General features: G+C 38.5%; 1 protein-coding gene across 2 annotated transcripts in view; it reads left to right on the forward strand.

Moving 5' to 3' along the window:
- The window catches only part of Slc33a1 (solute carrier family 33 member 1), a 29570-nt gene extending 25651 nt beyond the window's left edge, over nucleotides 1-3919 (forward strand). For both annotated transcript variants that reach the window (XM_020183542.2, XM_074073930.1), the window contains 2 exons: nucleotides 1188-1403; nucleotides 2078-3919. In XM_020183542.2, coding sequence (XP_020039131.1) covers nucleotides 1188-1403; nucleotides 2078-2245 — 384 coding nt within the window. In that variant the 3' untranslated portion in view covers nucleotides 2246-3919. The remainder of the gene's footprint in view (nucleotides 1-1187; nucleotides 1404-2077) is intronic.
- The last annotated feature ends 17437 nt before the right edge of the window (nucleotides 3920-21356 follow it).

A 21356-nucleotide genomic window follows, 5' to 3' on the forward strand; every position in this document is an offset into this window, starting at 1 on the left:
TAAATCATGCCAAAATCTTTGTCCTCAAGGAATTTATGTCCTCAATACTATCAGAAAGTATACCGTGAAAAGAAAACTTGAAAATTTCCCATGTAACTCAATGTCTTTCATCTTATTTGACTGACTTTGGAACTCTTTTTTTTATGAACAACCCATGTTAAATTGTTCAAAGGAATATTATTTTGGAAACACAATTTCTTTCTATCTTTCTAAATGGAGGATTAATTCTAATTTTTTTTTTCTTGGTACTGGTATTTGAACTTAGGGCCTTGAGCTTGCTAGGAAAACACTGTACCACTTGAGCTACACATCCAGTCCAAATTCTTGACTTTAAGCAATTTTTCTCTCTTTTTTGTTGTTGCTGTTGTTTGTTTGTTTAGGACCTGATCTAACCATGTAGCCCATGCTGGGCTCAAAGTTTTGATCTTCCTGAGTGCTGGGATTATAGCCAAATGCCACCACACCCATTTCTCAATTTTTGTCTCTGAAAAAAGGGTTGTTTTTTTTTAAACTTTGTTAGATAATGTTTAAAATGTTATTTTTCTTGTGTGTATGTAAAATAAAATGTATATTCACATTTCTTTGGTTATCTGAAGTGTTTATGTGTATTATACAGGTAGACAAATACATATGTATATGGATAATATATATAAGATTTATGTAGATACATTACAAATATAAGATTTTGCTTTTTGCCTTATACATTCTTCAGTACCACTTTCTTGGTTGAGCCTTCCTTGACCTCTCATAGAAGGATTAGTCTCTCATTTATTTGTGTCCTAGTAGCAAAATGTGTATAATTCTATTTATTATACTTACAGCATTATATCGTAACTAGTTATTTCCTATTTTTCCAACACATATTAAATTCTTCAAGGACCCAGAAGAACTATTTCTTATTCATCTCTGTATTGCTATAATCACAAAACCTGGCATATAGTATGTATTCAATAAATATGTTTGTTGAACTGAGTTCAGTAAAGAACAGGAAAATTAATTTTCAAATTTATGATTTATATATTCTTAATTTAGGTCAAAGTTTTATAAGTCTAATCATAGGGGCTGAGGCTGTAGCTCAGTGGTAGAGGTCGTGCTTCCTGCGTGAGGCCCTGGGTTCAACCCCAGCACCAAAACCAAAAAAAAAAAAAGTCTAATTACACTAAAGTCATTTTACATTTTCCCTGTAGGTTACATTGTATAGCATGTATGTTTCTATAATGGCCTTCAATGCAAAGGTTAGTGATCCACTTATTGGAGGAACATACATGACCCTTTTAAATACGGTGTCTAATCTGGGAGGAAATTGGCCTTCTACAGTAGCCCTTTGGCTGGTGGATCCCCTCACTGTGAAAGAGTGCGTAGGAGCTTCAAACCAGAATTGTCGAACACCTGATGCTATTGAGGTAAGTATGTTTTACTTTTAGAAAACATGAAGCTAATATTAAGATATTAATTTCCTTGTTTACCTCTAGAAGTACTCTTAAAAAATCATATCTACCTGTAGATCCTAGTGTAGAAATTTACATGTTTTCTCCCATTGTAACTGAGGGTTTATAACATACTCATGTCAGTAAGAGTAGCTTACTTAATGGAGCTTCTTAACAAAGCAGGAGGAATCTTCTTTCTCCCTACTCTAAAGATCACTGTCCTGTACAGTAGGGACTGAATTTATGCATAAGTAATAAATTTTACAGTGCTAGGAAAGGAAAAATTCCATTGCCTATTCACATGCCAGTTGTAGCTAAAACTGAATGGTGTTTTGTTGATTATTTCAAAATAACATTAGTCTACTTCATTGGTAGGTGATGTGGAAATTTCTTCACATCTCCAAACATGAAAAATTGCACTTTGGAAATGAGTATTGTTTGCAGCAAGACAACAAATTTATTTTTTAATCTTACTATGCCACTGGAGAGATTAAGATACATTAATATATTTTACCATAAAAGTGAGTGAAGTATTGAAATGTTTTAACAAAAGCATGTGTTAATCTGTTAACTTGTAAAGCAGAATAATTAATTGTTGAATATTTACATTTTGAAGTTACAAAATATTCATTATAATTTTATTTTTATAGCTTTGCAAAAAACTCGGTGGCTCCTGTGTCACAGCACTGGATGGTTATTACGTGGAATCCATTATTTGTGTTTTTATTGGATTTGGTTGGTGGTTCTTTCTTGGTCCAAAATTTAAAAAGTTACAGGATGAAGAACCGTCTTCATGGAAGTGCAAAAGGAGCAATTAATGCACACTCTGTTGAACATTCTAGAAGGTAACTGTGGCTTAGTTTTATTCAGAGAGCTATGATAATCATTGCACAAGAGTATAAAATATTATTTAAAGAAGGAAATTATTAATATAAAATGCCAAATGGTTGAAAATTAGAGACTTCTGTGTATGTTTGATTATATTTTTGCCTTGTCAATGTATTTAAAGTTTACTTAAGGTCAGGAAATTGACACCGAAACAACTTTCTGGCCTTGTTATTTGATTTCTATCTTTTTAATTTACTGACCAAAGCTTACTTTAAGCTGCAAGGCTTAAAGTAATGGATAGTAACCATGCAGTCAAGTATTGTTATTAGTACCTGTCATTGAGCTATATTTAAAATTTTGGAAAAGTATATTAAGTGGAAGAGAGCTTGATACTCAGGTACTAAATATAATTAGTCTGACCTTGTTGGCAGGTAAAAATCTTATTTTGAATTGTTAATCAGTTAAATTGTATGTGGAATTTGCTGAAAAGAGAATGTAAACTACTGAAGCATCATTTAGTTGTTTTCTGACCATAACTACATTGTCCAACTGGATGTGTGTTTAAAAAACAAAGACTATTTTAAATGTAATTCCTGCTTTTGTAAGCATTAAAGATTTGTAAGATTATTCAAACTATTTTTTATAAAGTGAAAGCTATGATTTTTAACTTATTGGTTTTCCACATCCCTGCCTTTTTTTTTTTTTAAAGGTATTTTGATTGCTTGTTAACTTTTACCCTAAAGTTGCATATGTTTTTTTGTCACAAGTGCCTCATGGCACATGGACAGCTAATGAGGGGATCAAATTTAGTGTTGTATATATGTTCATGGCAAAGTTTTGAAAATAAAAATTAAATGTTTTTCTTCAAGTAGTTTTTTTAATTACCGAGAAAAAACTTTCCATTTAAATAAAATTCAAATAAATAATTCCATAATTTTTTAACTAATATTTTAGAGAGAGAGGCAGACATTTTGTGCTTTTGACAAATCAAATTGTGTGGTGGAAGAATAGTGTTTCTTAACTAAGCACTTTACTAATGGGAAGATTTCATAATTGCTCTATGCCAAATCAGATACAATATGTCCATTTATTAAAACACAATGTTCTGTTTTTTATATAAGCTAGTTTTCAGTGGAGAATTGCTATTCAGGAGAATAAGCTTTTGAGTACATTAACAATTTTCAACATAGTATGTATACCCAGTGATAAAGTTCTCTGTGTATTTTGTTAGGTATTATCCTCTCTTTAAAAATTACATAAATTCTTCAAAAGTTAAAGGAAAAGAGATTAAGTTTTGAACCTTAATAATTTTGTCTTTGTGTGAAAATACATACTAACTCCAGATTTTGTTAATTTTATAACATAGGTTGACTTTTAGAACGGGGTTTTTATAAGTAATGAAGGATAAACTGGGTGGGAGAGAGTGGCATGGCAGCATCTGAAGAAAGATAGGGGCAGTGGCCTCTAGAATTCATGCATTGCTGTTGGAAAGCCTGAGTTGGGCATCGAAGTCAGATCCTAAAGAATCACCTGGAAAAATACTCATCCTAGAGGCCAGGAGGCTACACCAAACCAATGACTACCATGCTTTGTCACATGGTTGCTCATTACCATGTATTACACTGAAACAATTACTTGAATAAAAAAACCTCTGGTCTCTCACATGTGAATTGTATTTGGATTTTTAATTTTTGAATAGGACACTCACGTTGTGATGATAACCATTTATTTCTTCACATTCATATTCAAATTATACACTTTTAAACATAGTTTTAATTCTGTACCTCTTTAATGACTTGAAGTTTGAAAGCATATTTTTAAGAGATAAACAGGATACTGTTTTGAACCACAGGCTTTTGGGTGAGTGCTTGTACTGCACTTGTTAATAATGACTTGTTAACAGTTGGGTGCGACTGTGCTGCACACATTGGTCACTAATGGCATTTCATAATGAACCATTTAAAATCAATAGTTCTAGAAAATAATACTTATTTTATGTTTTTTATCATTTGGTCCGATAAATCAAAATCCACTTTTAAGTATGGATTATACTTAAAAGTATGGAGCTCATCCTGTAGCTCAGGCTGGCCTGGAACTCATTTCATAGCCAAGACTGGCCTTGAATTCTCAATAAGCCTGCTTCAAACTCCCAAATACCTGTGATTACAGGTGTACACCCGTTTTTTGTCAATATCTCCATTTTCACATTGCTTATAAAATGTATATATTTGAGATTGAAAAATTCTTTTAAGATGAGCTAAGACTAAAACCAAAACTTCTCATTTTGCCTGGTCAGTCACAAAAAGTTTGTTCAATATCTAAATCAATTTCTCTAAAATTTTTATATTAAACTTTTGAAATCTAAATTTACAATCTAAAGCTATCATTGGAATTTATCTCTTTATTGTATATTTGGTTTAAATAGATGTTAATGGGATCCCAAACCCTTAAATTACTTACAAAAGCAGTGTAATTTTTACTTTCCTGGACGGGGCTTTTAATAAAATCTTGAATGGGCTGTGAGCCCAAAAAATATAAAAACAATGAACTTGAATGTGGGCTGTACTGTGAATCATAATCATACATATGACGTAATAGTTGTGAAGTTGATTTAAGAACCTTGAAAAGAATATTAAAAGGAAAATATGATGACAACTGGAAAATCTTTGTATTTTTAGTTTTGCACTTGAACCTTGAAGGAGTTAGAGTAGATAAGACATTACTGATAGAAGAGAGATCAAAGGGGTGTATTATATCCCACGAAAGACATATCTTAGTCATTTAACCTGTTTTCACATGCCTGACTTTTATTTTTCCCTAAAATAGAAACCAAAAAGAAGTATGTTGTTTTGCATTAAATGGTTATTACTTACTATAACATGACTAAATTTTGTTTGGCATTTTGGGAAATCATGTTTTTCCAAGTAGTTGATAGAATGAGTATTACTTACATAATACAGACTTACATAGCTATATTAGCCACATAATATACACCCTGCTTTAAAAAAAAAAAAAACTTTGGGGAACATTACATGCATATTTCCAAAATGTACTGTACCTTACCATTAGAAAAAATAAAATAAACTTTTAAAAATAATTGCATTACAACTATGATTTGTATATTTAATTAAGAACGATTTTAATTACACAAGTGAAGGTGATACTGTATGTTGAAACTATTGAGATTTTTTTTAGTAGATAGCAAGGTATAATAATGGTAAAATATAGGTAATAGGTAAAATACCTATTACAGACCATATTCTTTTTCCTTTCAAGCCAAAACTGCTATTTAATATTGATTTTACTCCACTAATTTGTTAGCAAAGTATAAACAAACAAAGAGAACTAATTTTTGTTCCTGGAATTCTGTTTTAGTAGAGGCAGTTTCTATATCAGAACCTACTAACTGATGTATAAGACTCTTAAGAGAATAGAACTTTTATTTGATACTGTATTGTAAAAATTACTTCTAAGGAAGTTTGTTTTATTGTAGGAGAGGAGAATGGACAGTTTGTAGGAGAAATGGTTTCATGTGGTACAGTGAAAATTTTATGATCAGTCATATTTATTCTCTAAAAACTTTTTACCCAAGTATATAGTTCAAGATAGTATTAAAGTATCTGGCAAGCGCAAAGCCCTCAGTTCAAACCCTAGTACTGACAAAGGAGGGAAAAATCTAAACTATCTGCAGTATTAATTCACATAGTCATATGAAGTTTTGAATCATTTAGCAAAAGGTCGCTATGTTTGAATAGCTTTTTATTGTCAGTATAGACAATACAACTTTATAACAATTTTGAATGAAGAATGAATAATTATCAAGACTGAAGTGAACGAGGTACCAGTTATAATTCATAGGAAGTTGTTGTAAATTTCTAAAATGTAATGACCTAGTCAGTTGCAGTTATTCAGTCACTAATACGAAATATAAGTACCAAAACCAATTCTTATTTACCCTGCAGTGACCTTAATATTGGAAAATTTTAACTTGATAGCCAGTTAATGAAATTGAAACTTATTACACATACATATAAAATTAGGAAAATATAAAATTGGAACAAAAATTGACATTTTAAAAAGCTAGTTTGACAAATTTCATAAGTTTATGAATTAGCACTATCAGATTACATCACACTGGGCATGAGGATACACACCGGTAATTCTAGCACTCAGGAGGACATGGCAGAAGGATGGCTACATAGTGAGATCAACCAGAGAGAGAGAGAGAGAGAGAAGGAAGAAAGAGGAGAACATGGATAATTTATGATTATACAGAATTTCTGTAAGAAAGTTTATTACAAAATCTCTTATTTTTGAAACTTTAGTGTTTGGATTATTGGCTTCTTAAAGTGGTTGCAATTTTAGAGGATGGTGTGGAACTGTAGAGAAAATATTTCATGTTTCTCTAAGTTAGAGGTTTCTAAGCAAATTTTACCAAAATTTGGGACCTGTGCTGAAAGAGAAACCTTTGTAGTTAAATTATATCTGAATAAATAGTGAGAAACCATCAGAATGTATGAGTTTACCAGGTCTGCATTAAAAAATACTAAGACTATGTGACTTAAAACAGTGGGAATTTTTTTTTATAGTTCTGATTGCTAAAAATCCTAGACCAAGGTGTTAGCACTGGGTTTCTTCTGAGACCTTGTCCTTAGTTTGGAGATGGTCACTGTCTCACTGTGTCCTCCCACATCCCTCCCTCTGTGTGTGCTCACCCCTGGTTTCTTTTCCTCTTATAAGAACACCAGTTCTTTCAGATTAGGGCCACACCCGTATAACCCCTCTTAATTTTTAATTACCTCCTTAAAGACACTATCTTCAAATAAAGTGATATTAGGGTCTAAAATTTCAACATAAGACTTTTTGAGAGGACACACTTAAGTCCGTAACAGAGACATTTCTCTGATATGAACTGTTTTTATTTTTGGCAGTACTGGAGTTTGAACTCAGGGCCTCTGCTTGCTAGGTAGGCACTCTACCACTTGAGCTGCTCTGCCAGCCCTGATAAGAACATTTTTTTCTTTTTTTGATGACTTTATTAGCATATAATAAATAGTTGTACAGGGAGATACATTGTGATATTTACATATATGTTTAAAATGTATCTTAGTTGGATTTATCCCCTCCATCATTCTCCCTCTTTCCCCTACCTTCTTAGAACAATTTCAACAGGTTTCAATCTTCTGTTTTCATATATGGATACAAACACATCCATATTCGCCCTCATTCACCCTGTCCTTATGCCCTCTCCACTCCCACTGGTACCCTCCTTTGGAAAAGTCCTATTTTACCCTTTTGTCCTTCATTTTTTTAAAAGTGTATATTGAAAGTCCAAGGGGGTTTTGCCTTTGTACTGCTTTAATCAAATTAACACCTTCCCCCTGTTACTTACTTTTTCTCTATCACCATGCTCCCTTAATATTCAGTGGCTTACATTATAGTATGTTCTGTTATATTCATATATTGATGCCTTATTTTAATATTTTTCATTCTCTAACATTTTCTTTCTCTCTCCTACTTCCTGTAGCTCCCTCAGACAGACTCATAATTCAGTTTTTTTCTCTCTGCTAAATATATATATATATATACACATACATACACATATACATATTTCTACATACACATTTAACTTACAGGTCTAGCTTCCACGTATGAAAGAAAACATGTGATCTTTGATATTTTGAGCTTTGCTTACTTCTCTTAACATGATATTCTCCAGTTCCATCCATTTACCTGTAAACACCATTTCCTTCTTTATGGCTGAATAAAACTCCATTGTGGATATATACCACATTTTCTTAATCCATTCATCAGTTGTGGGGCATCTGGGCTGCTTCCAAAGCTTGGCTGTTATGAATAGTGCTGCAATAAACATGGGTGTACAGGTGGCTCTATCATGATACAAATATTTTTAAGGGATAGTGTCATGGAGACATTTCTGGACTGCAAATCTGGAGACACTAAATTTGTACTTCCCCCTAGAAATATATCCTGAAGGGTAAGATCCTTTCCCAGGAGAATTTACAAAGAGGAAATTAGATTTCTTTTCCTCTCTCTGGAGGAAAGCAGGACTTCTATACAGCTACCCTATGTAACCACCCAGATTCACCTACAGTACCAACCTCAATATATTTAGGCTTTATCCTTATGATACATTCTTATTGGTCACCACATAGTTTAGAATGGGATGTAGGAAACAACACCCTAATGTGGTTATCATAGTAAGTAATAGTCAGTCCACGCTCCAGAAACGTGGTGTGTACCTCCAGGAAAATCTGAATACAGATTTTGGGGAAGGTGGGACTGAGGTTTGAACACAGGGATTTGCACTTGCTAGACAGGTGTTCTACCACCCACCGCCCCAGACCTTTTTTGCTTTAGTTATTTTTCGGATAGGATCTTGCATTTTTGCTGGGGGCTGGCCTTGGACTGCAGTTGTCCTATATGCTTCCCAAGTAGCTGCTATGATAAGTGTGGCCACCACGCCTGACTGAATATAGATCTTAAAAACAGATTATTTGGGACTGGGGGAGTAGCTTAATGGTAGAGCAATTGCCTTGCATGCATGCAGTACTGGGACTCAGCACTTCCAAGATGCAAAAACAAAACTGTTGCTTGTTTTAAAAACCCAGACATTTTATTTTCTCTTATGTTTCATGGAATTATAGTTAATTCATATGTTTTCATTATATTATTTTCAATGACCTGTGATATTGAAAACTAGGATCTTAGAAACGAGTTCAGTTTCAAGTCATTAGTTTTCTTATATATTTTCTAAATGGAACAAGTTGTCCAAGTAATTTAAGTTAAGGTGAAAATAATTTTAAAAGTAGTTTGTGTTGGATTTTAGTAGCGAGCTGTGAATTGTGGCAAAAACTGGAAGGTTCATGTGAAGAAATTCCTATGAGTCAGGAAATAAAATTTTCTGGGTTATGGTGGGATGGGATTTGAACTCAGGACTTTGAGATTGCAAAGCAGGTGCTCTATGGCTTGAGCCATACCTCCAGTCCAGGAAATGAACATTTTAACAAAAGCTCCAAGAAACAATCTTGGGGTTTAAAGAAAATGAAGAAATGGTGAAGCATGTCAAAATAACAGTTTTTAGAACATTTTTTTAAATCAGGTTAATACCTTCCGGAGAGAAAAAGCCAAGGAGTTCTGCTCTACCACTGAGCTATATTCCCAGCCCTTGGTTTTTTGTTTTGTTTTGGTTTTTGACACAAGGTCTGGCTATGTAGCTCAGGCTGGCCTTGAACTTTCTCTGTAGCCTCAAGCTGGCCTAAAATTCAAAATCTTCCTGTGTCAGCCTCCCCAGTGCTAGGAATTCAGACATGTGCTACTATGCTCGACAAAATTTTTTAAATTCTTTTCCTTCTAGTCCTGACACAACTTTTTTTAAATAGCAGATCAAATGTTGCCTGCATTGTGTGACTTACACAGTACATGCATCATGAGCTCTGTATTTTGTCAGAGTATACAAAACGTTAAATTTTGCAGTTTACACATACTGATATATTAATGATGATCTTTTCTGTTGCTAATTTCATTTATTTTATTTTTGACTAATGTGTTCATTGTACATATTAACAGGGTTCAGTGTAATATTCAGTACATGAACCGATCAAACCTGTCCTCCCTAATATACCCTCCTTCCCAACCTCTAATAATTACTATCTCATGTGCAACTCATCGTTTCAACTTCCATGTATAAGAGAGAACATTGCAGTACTTGTCTTTCTGTGTCTAGCTTATTTCACTTAATGTCGCCCAATTCCATCAGTTTTGCTGCAATTAGCTAGATTCCATTCTTTGTGGTGAATAATATTCCACTGTGTGTATACACATACACACACACACTACATTTTCTTTATCCATGGGCACTACTGCCAGTTTCTTTTTTTGGGAGGTTGATGGGGATTGAACTCAGCCTCACACTTGCTAAGAAGGTGCTCCACCACTTGAGCCACTCCACCAGCCCTTGTTTTTGTGTTGGGTTTTTTAGAGATAAGGTCTTCAGAACTATTTGCCCAGACTGACTTCTAACCGAGATCCTCCTGATCTATGCCTCCGGAATAGCTAGGATTATAGGTATGAGCCACCAGCACCCAGCTTTACTGTCATTTCTAATAAAATGAACTTAGAGGCAGGGTGATCAGTGAAAAGGCCTTCATAGTAAAAAGGAACTTAACTGGAACAGTAGCATAGGGGAAAAAAAGAATTCCAGAGATTGTGAAGGTAAACTAAAAAGAACTTCACTTGCCTGTAGGAAGCAGGACTTTGTGCTTTGGAATGCAGGTGATTGTAGAAATGCAGGTAAAGGAGCAGCTTTGAAAGGAAAGGTAATTTGAATTAGAAGATGATAATATGAGTGCAACTAAGGGCTTGTTGCTTAGAAATTGAGTCTAAGCATTTTCTTGAATTCAGTGAGTGAACAGTAAGGGTGCAGGAGAGAAAGGGGCAGCCTACAGGGCAAAATTCTAGAGACAGAAGAATAAGGACAATAGTATCCTTTAATACATTTACTATTGTAAAAACAATTAAATGGCCAACTCATTATTTCAGTCTTGATAAAACTAAGAATGGCAGTTAAGAGTTTTGTTTATATAATTCCTTTCCCTCATGGTTCATTTCAAAGTATTTTCACTAATTGCTTGTCAATCCAGAATTGCGCAACAGCCTCTGATGGTTTCTCTTTATTCCCTGTTCTTCCAGTTCATGTCTATATTCCTCATTACAAGTATTACAGGTTTTGCAAAATGCAATGAGAAAACATGAACTCTTTCTCCCCCTGCCCCTTGGTAGGGGAACTCAGGGCCTTACATTTGCTAAGCAGGCACTCTACCACCTTAGCCATATCCCAGTCCTTTTTTGCTTTTATTTATTTTTCAGATAGGGTCTCACATTTTTGCCAGGGGCAGACCTCAGACCATGATCCCCTTACTTATAGCCTACTAAGTAGCTAGAATTACAGACACCTGCCATCACGCCCAGCTTATTGGTTGAGATGGAGATCTTGCTAACCAAGATCTTCCTGATTTCCCCCTCCCAAGTAGCTGGGATTACAGGTGTAAGCCACTGTCCTCAGCCCATAGACTTCTTTCTTTATAACAAAGTGTTTCTCCTAAGTGATAAAATCAATAATCTTCATGATCTAGTCATCTACAAGCTCTGCCCATTGCATATTCTAGATACTAGCTGCAATAAGAGAATCCCAGAGTTGAGGAGCACTGAGTAGACTCATTTCAAATCCAAGATAATATCCTATGGGCATTCTTCTTTAAAATTAACAGTGGGATTTCAGTCACTCCATTGTCCTCAGTACCACAACAGTTTAAACAGAGGAAAACAAAAAAAGGCTCTGGCTTGGAGGATTACCTCAGTCCAGTGTTGAGATCTTTACAGTCTCCTAAAATATTAGTAATAGTAGACAACACTTAGCACTGTGTTCCAGATACTGTTCCAAACTCTTCGTGAAAATGAATTTACTTGATCTTCATGAGGATCCACAATTTTAAAAGGTGGGTGTCATTGCAGTTGCTATTTTACACAAGAACAAAGGAGGTAATGGAGAAGGTAAGTGATTTGTCTAAGGTCAGACTATTAAGTACGGTCCACAATGTTAAACCATCAAACTGCCAATGCTGTGCTCCCACTGTCAACTCACCTGACTGCCTCACAGCCCAACTTTATTCCAAGCATTTTGCACCATCTGAATTAACTCCCAAACAATAATAAAATTCTTCATGGAATTGTTGCAGCTCTTATTCTTAGACCAATATTCCAATTTTCTGTTTATGTCCTTTGGTTTATACTGTGTGCTAATTATTTGTCAAGGATAAGAGTTTTAACCACAGTCCACTAAACGTGAGAGCACATTATGAGAGAAAATCTAAGAAAATGTTGATGGAGAGGGGGGAGAGGTTGAAATTAACTTTTGCATTTTGTTATAAGTAAATTGAAGGTCAAAAACAAACTGGGGGTCTGAGGATGTGATACTGGGGGTGGTGGGGCTTGCCTAGCATGTGTAAGGACCTAGGTTTGATCTCCAGTACTGAAAAAAGGGTGGGAGGCAGGGACAGAGAGGAAGGAAAGAGAAGGGAAGGAAGTATAAGAAAATTCATTCAGCTGGAAAGAGTCGAGATAGGGTTAAGTAGCAAGGAATCAACTGGAAATTCAAGCTAAATCTAGAGTTTAGAACTATATAACTTTGAGCTGGAACTCCTAATGTTCCCAGCAGTCCTTGGGATCCCAATGTCTTAGTTCTAGTGGAGGGACTTAGCTGTGTTTACTTGGTCCTTTAGATTATGGCACAAGGTGTGGGAGCCAGACAGTTTAGGACAATATATCTCAAAGATATTTCTATAATGATGGGACATGTTGAGACATTCTCTCCTAAAAACATAGCTGAATACTTCTAATCTCTGAACAAGTAGCTATTTTATTATCTTCCAATGAAGAAAACATTAGAGTAATAACTTACTTTCACTAGGACAGTTTCTCAGTTCTTTGTGCTTGGTGCATGTGTGTGCTGACACATTGTTTATACATGTATACTTTTGGAGAACAAAATTAAACTTCACAAGTGATTCTAAAGCACCAGTATCATCCATATCAATAAGAAAAACACTGATCTACAATATTACCATGAGTTTGAATGGGCCTCTAAAGATAAGAGAAGATTTATTTATTTATTTATTTTGGTGATATGGGGGTTTGAACTCCTGGCATCATGCTTGCTAGGCAGGTACTGTACCAATTGAGCCATGCCTCCAGCCCTATTTGTTTTTTTTGTTGTACTAGGGATTGAGCCTAAAGGTTCATGCATGCTGGACAAGTGCTCTACCACTGAGCTACACCCCCAGCCCTAAACTAGACAAGGAAATACACTGAGACCATGCAGAGTTAAGTGGAACAGTCCACAAGACTACCCATACTAGTGATACCAACTGCAGAACTTAGGAATGTCCAAGAACACCTTCTGGTGTGATCACCAGAACAAAAGAACAAAAAGAATGTCTAAAACTGCTATACTTATAGTTATGGACTATTACAGATTAAAATCTGGAGAAGGAAGATACACATGGAGCAGAGTCCAGGAGCATTTAAAAGTAGAAATCTCAGTTGTCCTCTCCCCATGGAGTCATGGACAACACTGATCCCCTCCCGCAGCCATGTGAGACAAGGTACATCAAATAGTGCCAGCTGGGAAAGCTCACCCAAGCCTTGGTGTCCAGAGTTTTCATTGGGGTGTGATGGTTCACTGTCCATATAGTTTACTTCAGTCTCCAGCCACTCTGGAGGTCAAGCTTTACACAAAAACTCAGAGCCTCCACCATAAGCGAGTGAGTTAGCCTTTCTTGCAAGGTTCAAAGCCCTTGGTAAAGGCTACTCTTATCAGACAGGATATACTAATGGTTTAGAAATCACCAGAGGCAAAGGGCAGATCTCTCTTTGGGCAAGGTTAAATTCTTTTTTTTTTTTTCATTTTTCTTTTATTATTCATATGTGCATACAAGGCTTGGTTCATTTCTCCCCCCTGCCCCCACCCCCTCCCTTACCACTCACTCCTCCCCCTTCCTCTCCCCCCCCAATACCCAGCAGAAACTATTTTGCCCTTATTTCTAATTTTGTTGTAGAGAGAGTATAAGCAATAATAGGAAGGAACAAGGGTTTTTGCTGGTTGAGATAAGGATAGCTATACAGGGCATTGACTCACATTGATTTCCTGTGCGTGGGTGTATGGAATTGGAGAACATCATTCTGAGTGAGGTTAGCCTGGCCCAAAAGACCAAAAATCGTATGTTCTCCCTCATATGTGGACATTAGATGAAGGGCAAACACAACAAGGGGATTGGACTATGAGCACATGATAAAAGCGAGAGCACACAAGGGAGGGGTGAGGATAGGTAAGACACCTAAAAAACTAGCTAGCATTTGTTGCCCTTAACGCAGAGAAACTAAAGCAGGTACCTTAAAGCAACTGAGGCCAATAGGAAAAGGGGAACAGGTACTAGAGAAAAGGTTAGATCAAAAAGAATTAACCTAGAAGGTTAAATTCTTTATCACACAAACCATGACTCAGCTTCAGTAAGTTAGCTCCAACCGCCTCCCATTCCCATGTTATTTATTTATTTACTTTGGTTTGAAAAGCAGGCACTGTACCACTTGAGCCATACCTCCAGTCCATTTTACTCTGGTTTTTTTTTTTTTTTTTGGAGATGGGGGTCTCAAAAACTATTTTTCTGGGCTGGATCAGTGATCCTTGGGATCTCAGCTCCCAAGTAGATGTGATTATACGTGCTAGCCACAGCTGTTGAGCTCAGTGTTATTCTTTGCATTAAAAATAGAGGACTTAAGGTGTGGCTCAAGTGGTAGAGCCTTGCAATATGCAAGGCCTTGGGTTCAATCCCTAGCTCTACAAAAAAAAAAAAAAAAATTAGAAAGCTAGGTGTGATGGGACACACCTATAATCCCAGCACTCAAAAAGCTGAGGCAAGAGGATTTTGAGTTCTAGGGCAGCCTGGGCTGTTGAATGGTAATGAATCATTACCATAATAATCATTAGCACATCACAAATCCCTAATGATGTGATCCTTAGAGCTTCATTTGGGGTCATTTCCCAGTGTCAGTGCCTGATGTGTAAAGTTCCCAGTATGAGAATTTTCTGAGGTTCCTTTCTCCTTTTTTTCTTTTTTCTTGGCAGTACTGGGGTTTGAACTCAGAGCTAACACTTCCTAGGCAGGTGCTCTACCACTCAAAGTCTTTTTTTCTATCCCATACATTACCACTGGTGGTACTGTTTTCTTTGAAATAAACAAAACATCTCTGTTCTTGGCCAACAGGAGTTCAACTAAAATAAATACTGTCCTATTTAAAGACTATAATAAGGGATATATATTAATATCTCTCAGGTATTGTTTGTGTATAATTTGCAATGATTTATTAGAAATTCCTTACATAGACTTAATTGCAAGATTATTACCCTGAATTGAAAGGAAATTGTTCATGTAAATTTAGTAAGTGGTAGGTTCTATTGAGATCAGGAGGCAAATATTTCAGAGTTTACCAAATTAGGCTTATTATATGACAGAGTGCAATGGCAGAGCAATGAACTACGAATAGTACAATCCTGTAAGAATATTTTATTCTGAATTTGATGACAATGTGCAGTCATCATACAGAAATGTAGCTATACATTACACTTCTTATGTTGGTGAATTTCTTATTGTCTTTGTAATTTTACTTTGATCCAACAAATTGATTATCTTTTCTGCAAAATACACATGGTAAAAAGAAATTTCTTTAGCAATTCCCCTTTAGAGAGTAATAATTCACTGAGCAAAGAAAGGTCAAAGATTAATTTGGATAGGTGTCATATCCCCTTAAGCAAAGAAACTCTAGTTTTCTTAGGTTTAAGTAGCCATGTTCTTAAGTGAGCCCATGGCAGAAAGAAAGTGTATAGATCAGCTAGCAGCCCCTTAGCTGTCCAGCCATGAGAACTCTGTTTGAGAGGGGTAATAAATGCAGGAATCCCAGCACTAGGAGGCTGAGACAGGAAGATCAGGAGTTCAAGGTCTTGCTATAGAGCAAGACCCTGTCTCAACAACAACAAACCTTTGGAATGGAAAGTCAAATGGACCAGCCTGTCTGGACCTAGGCCTGGGAGAATGACAGCAGAAAGGAGATTCAGAACATTGCAAAAGCAAAATGAATGCTTACGCAAATGATTGCTCATAAAGAAACTCATTTCTCTCCATTTATCAGCTAAATTTATTCAAAATGTATTAACACAAATTTCAAGTTTGTTTTGTGTTGGTTTTTATTTTCGAGACAGGGTCTCACAATGTCACCCAGTCTTGAACTTATGGGCTCAAGTGATATGCCCACATTAGCCTCCAAAATAGCTGGGACTACAGATATGTGAGACATGCCTGGCATAAATTTTTTTTTTTTTTTTTAATTTAAAGCACTTGTTGGGTCTGGAGACCTAAGGAAGATGAGTGAGTATCCCATCCCCCATGGAAGGCAATATCAATCCTGCATCCTGAGAAGGAACTGTAATAAACCTGCATCCTGAAGAGGAGATAAAAGGTCTGATAGGTCTGCCACAGGGCTGATAAGCAAAATGCTCTCAAGATCATTTCCCCTCCCCCAATAAGGTGCAAACCAAACCAGTTCACCTGAGAAAGCCTTCGAATCCATGGCCAATGAGAAAAACCCACCTAACCCAGAGTTAGAACGTCCACGAAAGCCCAGCCTTCACCTGAGCAGTGAGGTACCTATTTCTGGGTTCTAATGCATGCTCTAGCTGTAGCCTTTCCTTTCTCTCTAATAAATCCTACTTTCTATACTGGCTTTGGCTCACAAATCAATCAACCACCTCATGGGCCAGTTCTCTGGCCTGTGACGGCAAGGACCCTTGACACTGGCCTGCAACACTTCAAACCAGCACATAACATTTTGGCAACTGCACTAAGGGACATTTCTCCTGGACCAAGGTCGGTATGACTTGAGTGCCAAACCAACGGGCATGCCTAAGATGCAACCGTGAATGTGTGGTGCCCTGCTGATGCTCCTGCTGGGAGAAACCCCCTGCTGAGGACTAGCCAAAAGTAGACTTCCTTGTGCCGCTCACCCTGTCTGTCTCTTCCTAGCTTCCTGAGGGACTTTCCCATCCTGGTATCAAACCAACAGCTCCTGGCCAACTTTAGCCTCATGGCAATTCCGGCTCTGGGGGTGCTTTTACTCCCTCCCTGTGGGCCAAGACTGAGCCCGGGGTTTATTTGGGTATGCCTTATGCTACATTGGAGGAGACCTGATTGGTTATGGCACCTGATGGCTTTTTGTCTTTTCCCCCCTGTCAAATACCCCTTCTTCAGGAGGCAGTGACCTGAGTGGAGATTTTGTGTGGCTGACAGTGTTCCAGTACCACTTAGTGGGAGTGACCTGGAAGCACACTTAATTGTTAATCCCTCAGGCGGGTGTCCTGCCTCCAGGCTCTGCCCTCCCCTCCCTTACCTAAGATGTCATGACACCTCTTCTGCTCCCTCCCCAGTCCTGCCACCTTGTCCTTCACCTCTGTCTGCCTTTCCCTCCCTGGGCTTACTGGGACCCTAGCTTCCCATGGAAAACTCATACCATGGTACCTTATGACTTTCTTAAGTTACTCCCACACCTAGTTTGTCATGCCCCTCAGTCCACAGCAGCTTTAAATCAGCTGCTGGGTACCAGCAGAGGCAAAGGCGCCTGCAGAAAACTGTGGCTGTGCCACACACACCCCTAATCCCACCCCACAAGGGGAGGAGGGAAAACAAACAGGAGGGTGTGCACAGAAATGTTGGCCCCTGTGACAGTGGTAACGCCTGCCATAGCTAAGGCAATCCATACAGAGGGCCCAGCACACATCCAAAGACACCAGTCATACACCATTCCCCAAAAAGGGATGAGAGGAAAAGTATACAGGTGCAGGTGCTCATACATGGGGGGAGGGGTGATGGGCTGCAGAGGCGGGCCTGGGCAGACAGGATCACTAATCCTGGGCATGGGGGAGGGTGGCAGTGCTTTGTGCAGACCCCATTCCCAGCCCCACCCACGCCTCTGGCCTGACCAACCCAGTCCTTGGAAGTCAATTCTTATCTCAAGGTTATGTCCCAAAAAGCACTAATGTAACCTTCCAGGAACAGAAAAATGGGCGTTGCTATGCTTCTCATTTGAAATTTCCTATGCTTTTGGCCTTGGCATAAAAACTTTTCCTCCAAATATTAACACTAGTCATCCCTTGTGGCACTGTGATTGCCCCAGGATCCCCTCTGAGTGCCCATTTCTAACCTTACAGGCACCTCTCCAGGTGATGCATCCCTTTGTTAAAGAGGCTGCCTGCTTTTGTCTAAAAGGCAGGATCGTAGAGTTTTTCTCTCACTGCGTTGGTCAGGTGGCCTATCCCGGAGCAGTCACTTCCTTCGGTCCTGGTCCTGGATGGTGAAGGAAGTAATGAGACAGGGATGTCTGCTCTCATTGGTTAGGTCTGATCCCCAGTCCAGACACTGATAAAAGGGGAGTCTGAGAAGTTCATGTAGATGGGGCCTGCCCCTTCCAGTCTTCTGGCCTCAGTACCCAAGTGGTCTCCACTGGCCTGTCTATTGAAACATTGGAAGGACCTTGACCCTATTAATCTCAAGGAAAAAAACTCTCATTTTACTTTGTACTGAGGTCTCAGTTTCCCTTGGGTGACCAAGAAAAGTGGCCTTCACAGGATTCCTTAAATTATAATACCATACTCCAATTAGACCTTTTCTATAAAAGGAAGGAAAAGTGGACTGAGGTCCCCTATATATGGCTTTTCTTTTATCTCCGGTACCACCCAGAATGGCTCCATAATTGCTATCTAGATACTCTGGCCGTTCTTTGTAAGCCTCAGGATAAACATGGGGAAGAAGGACCAGAAAAGCCCCTTACTAATGACAAGGTCCCCGTCCCTACTGCTCCACCCTCTGCCCTACCTTCTAAGCCACCCCAATAGTCAGAACCTCCTAATGGATGCTTCCCCCTTCAACAGGCAGTGGTGGAAAGAAGACAAGTCTATGTTCCCTCCCGGTTATCAGATCTAAGGGAGATTTAAAAAGATCTGGGTAGCTATACTGATGCCCCAGACCAATACATCCAAGCCTTTATCTCTGTGATCCAAGCCTTTGAACTGGCATGGAAGGATATTATGCTTCTACTAGACCAGACTCTTTCCCCATTAGAAAAGCAGTGGGTCCTGGCCCAGGCCACTCAGGTTGGGGATGATTTCCATCTACGAGTCCCGTCACACCTAGCCTTCTTGTAAAGTCCAAAGCCCCCTGGTAAAGGCTACTCTTATCAGGCAGGATATACTAATGGTTTAGAAATCACGATAGGCAAAGGCCAGATCTCTCTTTGAGCAAGGCTAAATACTTTATTGTACAACCCATGACTCAGCTTCAGCAGCAAGTTATCTCCAACCACCTCCCATTGCCATGTTTTATTTATGTAGAGCTAGGGATTGAACCAAAGCCCTTGCACATGCTAGGCAAGGCTCTACCTCTTGAGCCACACCCTAAGTCCTCTATTTTTAATGCAAAAAATAACACAGACTCAACACCTGTGGCTAGCACCTATAACCCTATCTACTTGGGGAGCTGAGGTCCCGTGGATCACTGATCCAGCCCAGGAGAAAAATAGTTCTCAAGATCCCCATCTCCAAAAAAAAACCAGAGTAAACTGGACTGGAGTGTGGCTCAAGTGGCAGAATGCCTGCTTTGCAAGCATGAAGTCTTGAGTTCAAACAAAAATAATGAGCTCACCCTTCTTCAATATGTTGATGACATACTTCTGTGCAGAGCCACAGAGCCCCTCATCTCCAGGGCATCTGAGTCCCTTTTAAACTTTCTGGCCTCCTGGGGATACAAAGTCTCCAAGGAAAAAGCTCAATTATGCCTTCCTCAGGTCACCTACCTAGGCATGATCTTAAAGGGACAGACCTGCTCCCTGAGTCATGAGCAGATTGAACTAATCCTCCGTTTCCCACCCTCCAGACCATAAAGCAGCTGGAGCTTTCTTGGGATTTTGCAAAATCCAGATCCCTAGATATGCAGCCCTTGTCAGACCCTTTATATGCTCCTTCTAATACTCCTATTTGTGCCTTGTATAGTAAATGCTCTCTCCAGATTCATATCTCAACAGGTCCAATGGATCAAACTCCAGTTCTTAGTCAAGGAATACCCACCTCTGCCTATGCATGAGCCCTCCACCCCATTCTATTGGGGGCCCCTGGAGACTACACGGGTCAACCCCTGAGACAAGTACCACCTCCCCAACCCCCCCATCACCCCATTGTCAGCACAAATCAGCTAGATGAGTCATTGCTCCCTCTCCCCAACAGCAGAGGAGGGACTTGTTGGGTCTGGAAACCTAAGGCAGATTAATGAGTCAGTATCCCATCCCCCCTTGGAAAGCACTGATTCCTGCATCCTGAGAAGGAGCTGTAAATCTGCATTCCTGCATCCTAAAGAGGAGATACAAGGTCTGATAGATCTGCCACAGGGCTGATGAGCAAAATGCTCTCAAGATTGTTTCCCCTCCCCCAATAAGGGGCAAACCAAACCAGTTCACCTGAGAAAGTCCGCAAATCCATGGCCAATGAGAAAACCCCACCTAATCTAGAGTTACAACATCCATAAAAACCCCAGCCTTCACCTGAGCAGTGAGCTACCTGTTTCTGGGATCTGCTGCACTGCTCTAGCTGTAGCCTTTCCTTTCTCTCTAATCAATCCTACTTTACACACCGGCATTGGCTCAAAAATCAATCAACTCCCTCATGGGCCAGTTCTCTGGCCAGTGAAGGCAAGGAGCCTGCAACACTTCAAACTGACACATAATGCAGTGATTAAAGATTTTGGTGAAAATGTTGTCTTTGTAGTTAGATTTTCCTCAACATTCATTAGTGTTCTACCCTCATGGAAATTTATAGGGCTTTTTGTGGTTTGGCCATTGCCTATATGAGTGTTGTGGTTAACTGAGCCACTCAGTTGAGTTCCAGTTTAACATTTCTTGGCTGAGTGACGTGGGGTACTGGCTTATCCCTGTTAATACTTATTAATATTGTGATCACCAATGCCTACCTCATAAGGTTGTCATGAGGCTCAAGGGAGTTAACACATGAAAGTTAGAGCAAAGCTTGGCACAAAGGAAGCAAGACCCCAATGCCAGCAATTGTTATTTACTTACTATTGACTACAACACTGAGACAATATATTCTTTGTAGACCCTGCTTGTAGCATATATTGTTCGGGATATAATATATTCTATTTTGACCTTTGGTACTGGGGTTTGAACTCAGGCCTCATGCTTGTTGGCAGTGCTCTACCACTTGAACCACTGTGAAGTCCTCTATTTTGACTTTTAAAGGTAATATTCACATAAAAGAAAGAAATCCAACTGTATATTTGTGCTGTCCATAATTGAGATAGCCACTACCTGTACCTGACTGCTTAATTAAATTCAGTAGTTAAAAATTCTGTGCCAGGGCTGGGTGCCGGGGCTCACTTCTGCAATTTCAGGTACTTGGGAGTTGGCAATCAG

Source organism: Castor canadensis, chromosome 5 (genome assembly GCF_047511655.1).
Source record: "Castor canadensis chromosome 5, mCasCan1.hap1v2, whole genome shotgun sequence".
In the NCBI taxonomy this organism is placed as follows: domain Eukaryota; kingdom Metazoa; phylum Chordata; class Mammalia; order Rodentia; family Castoridae; genus Castor; species Castor canadensis.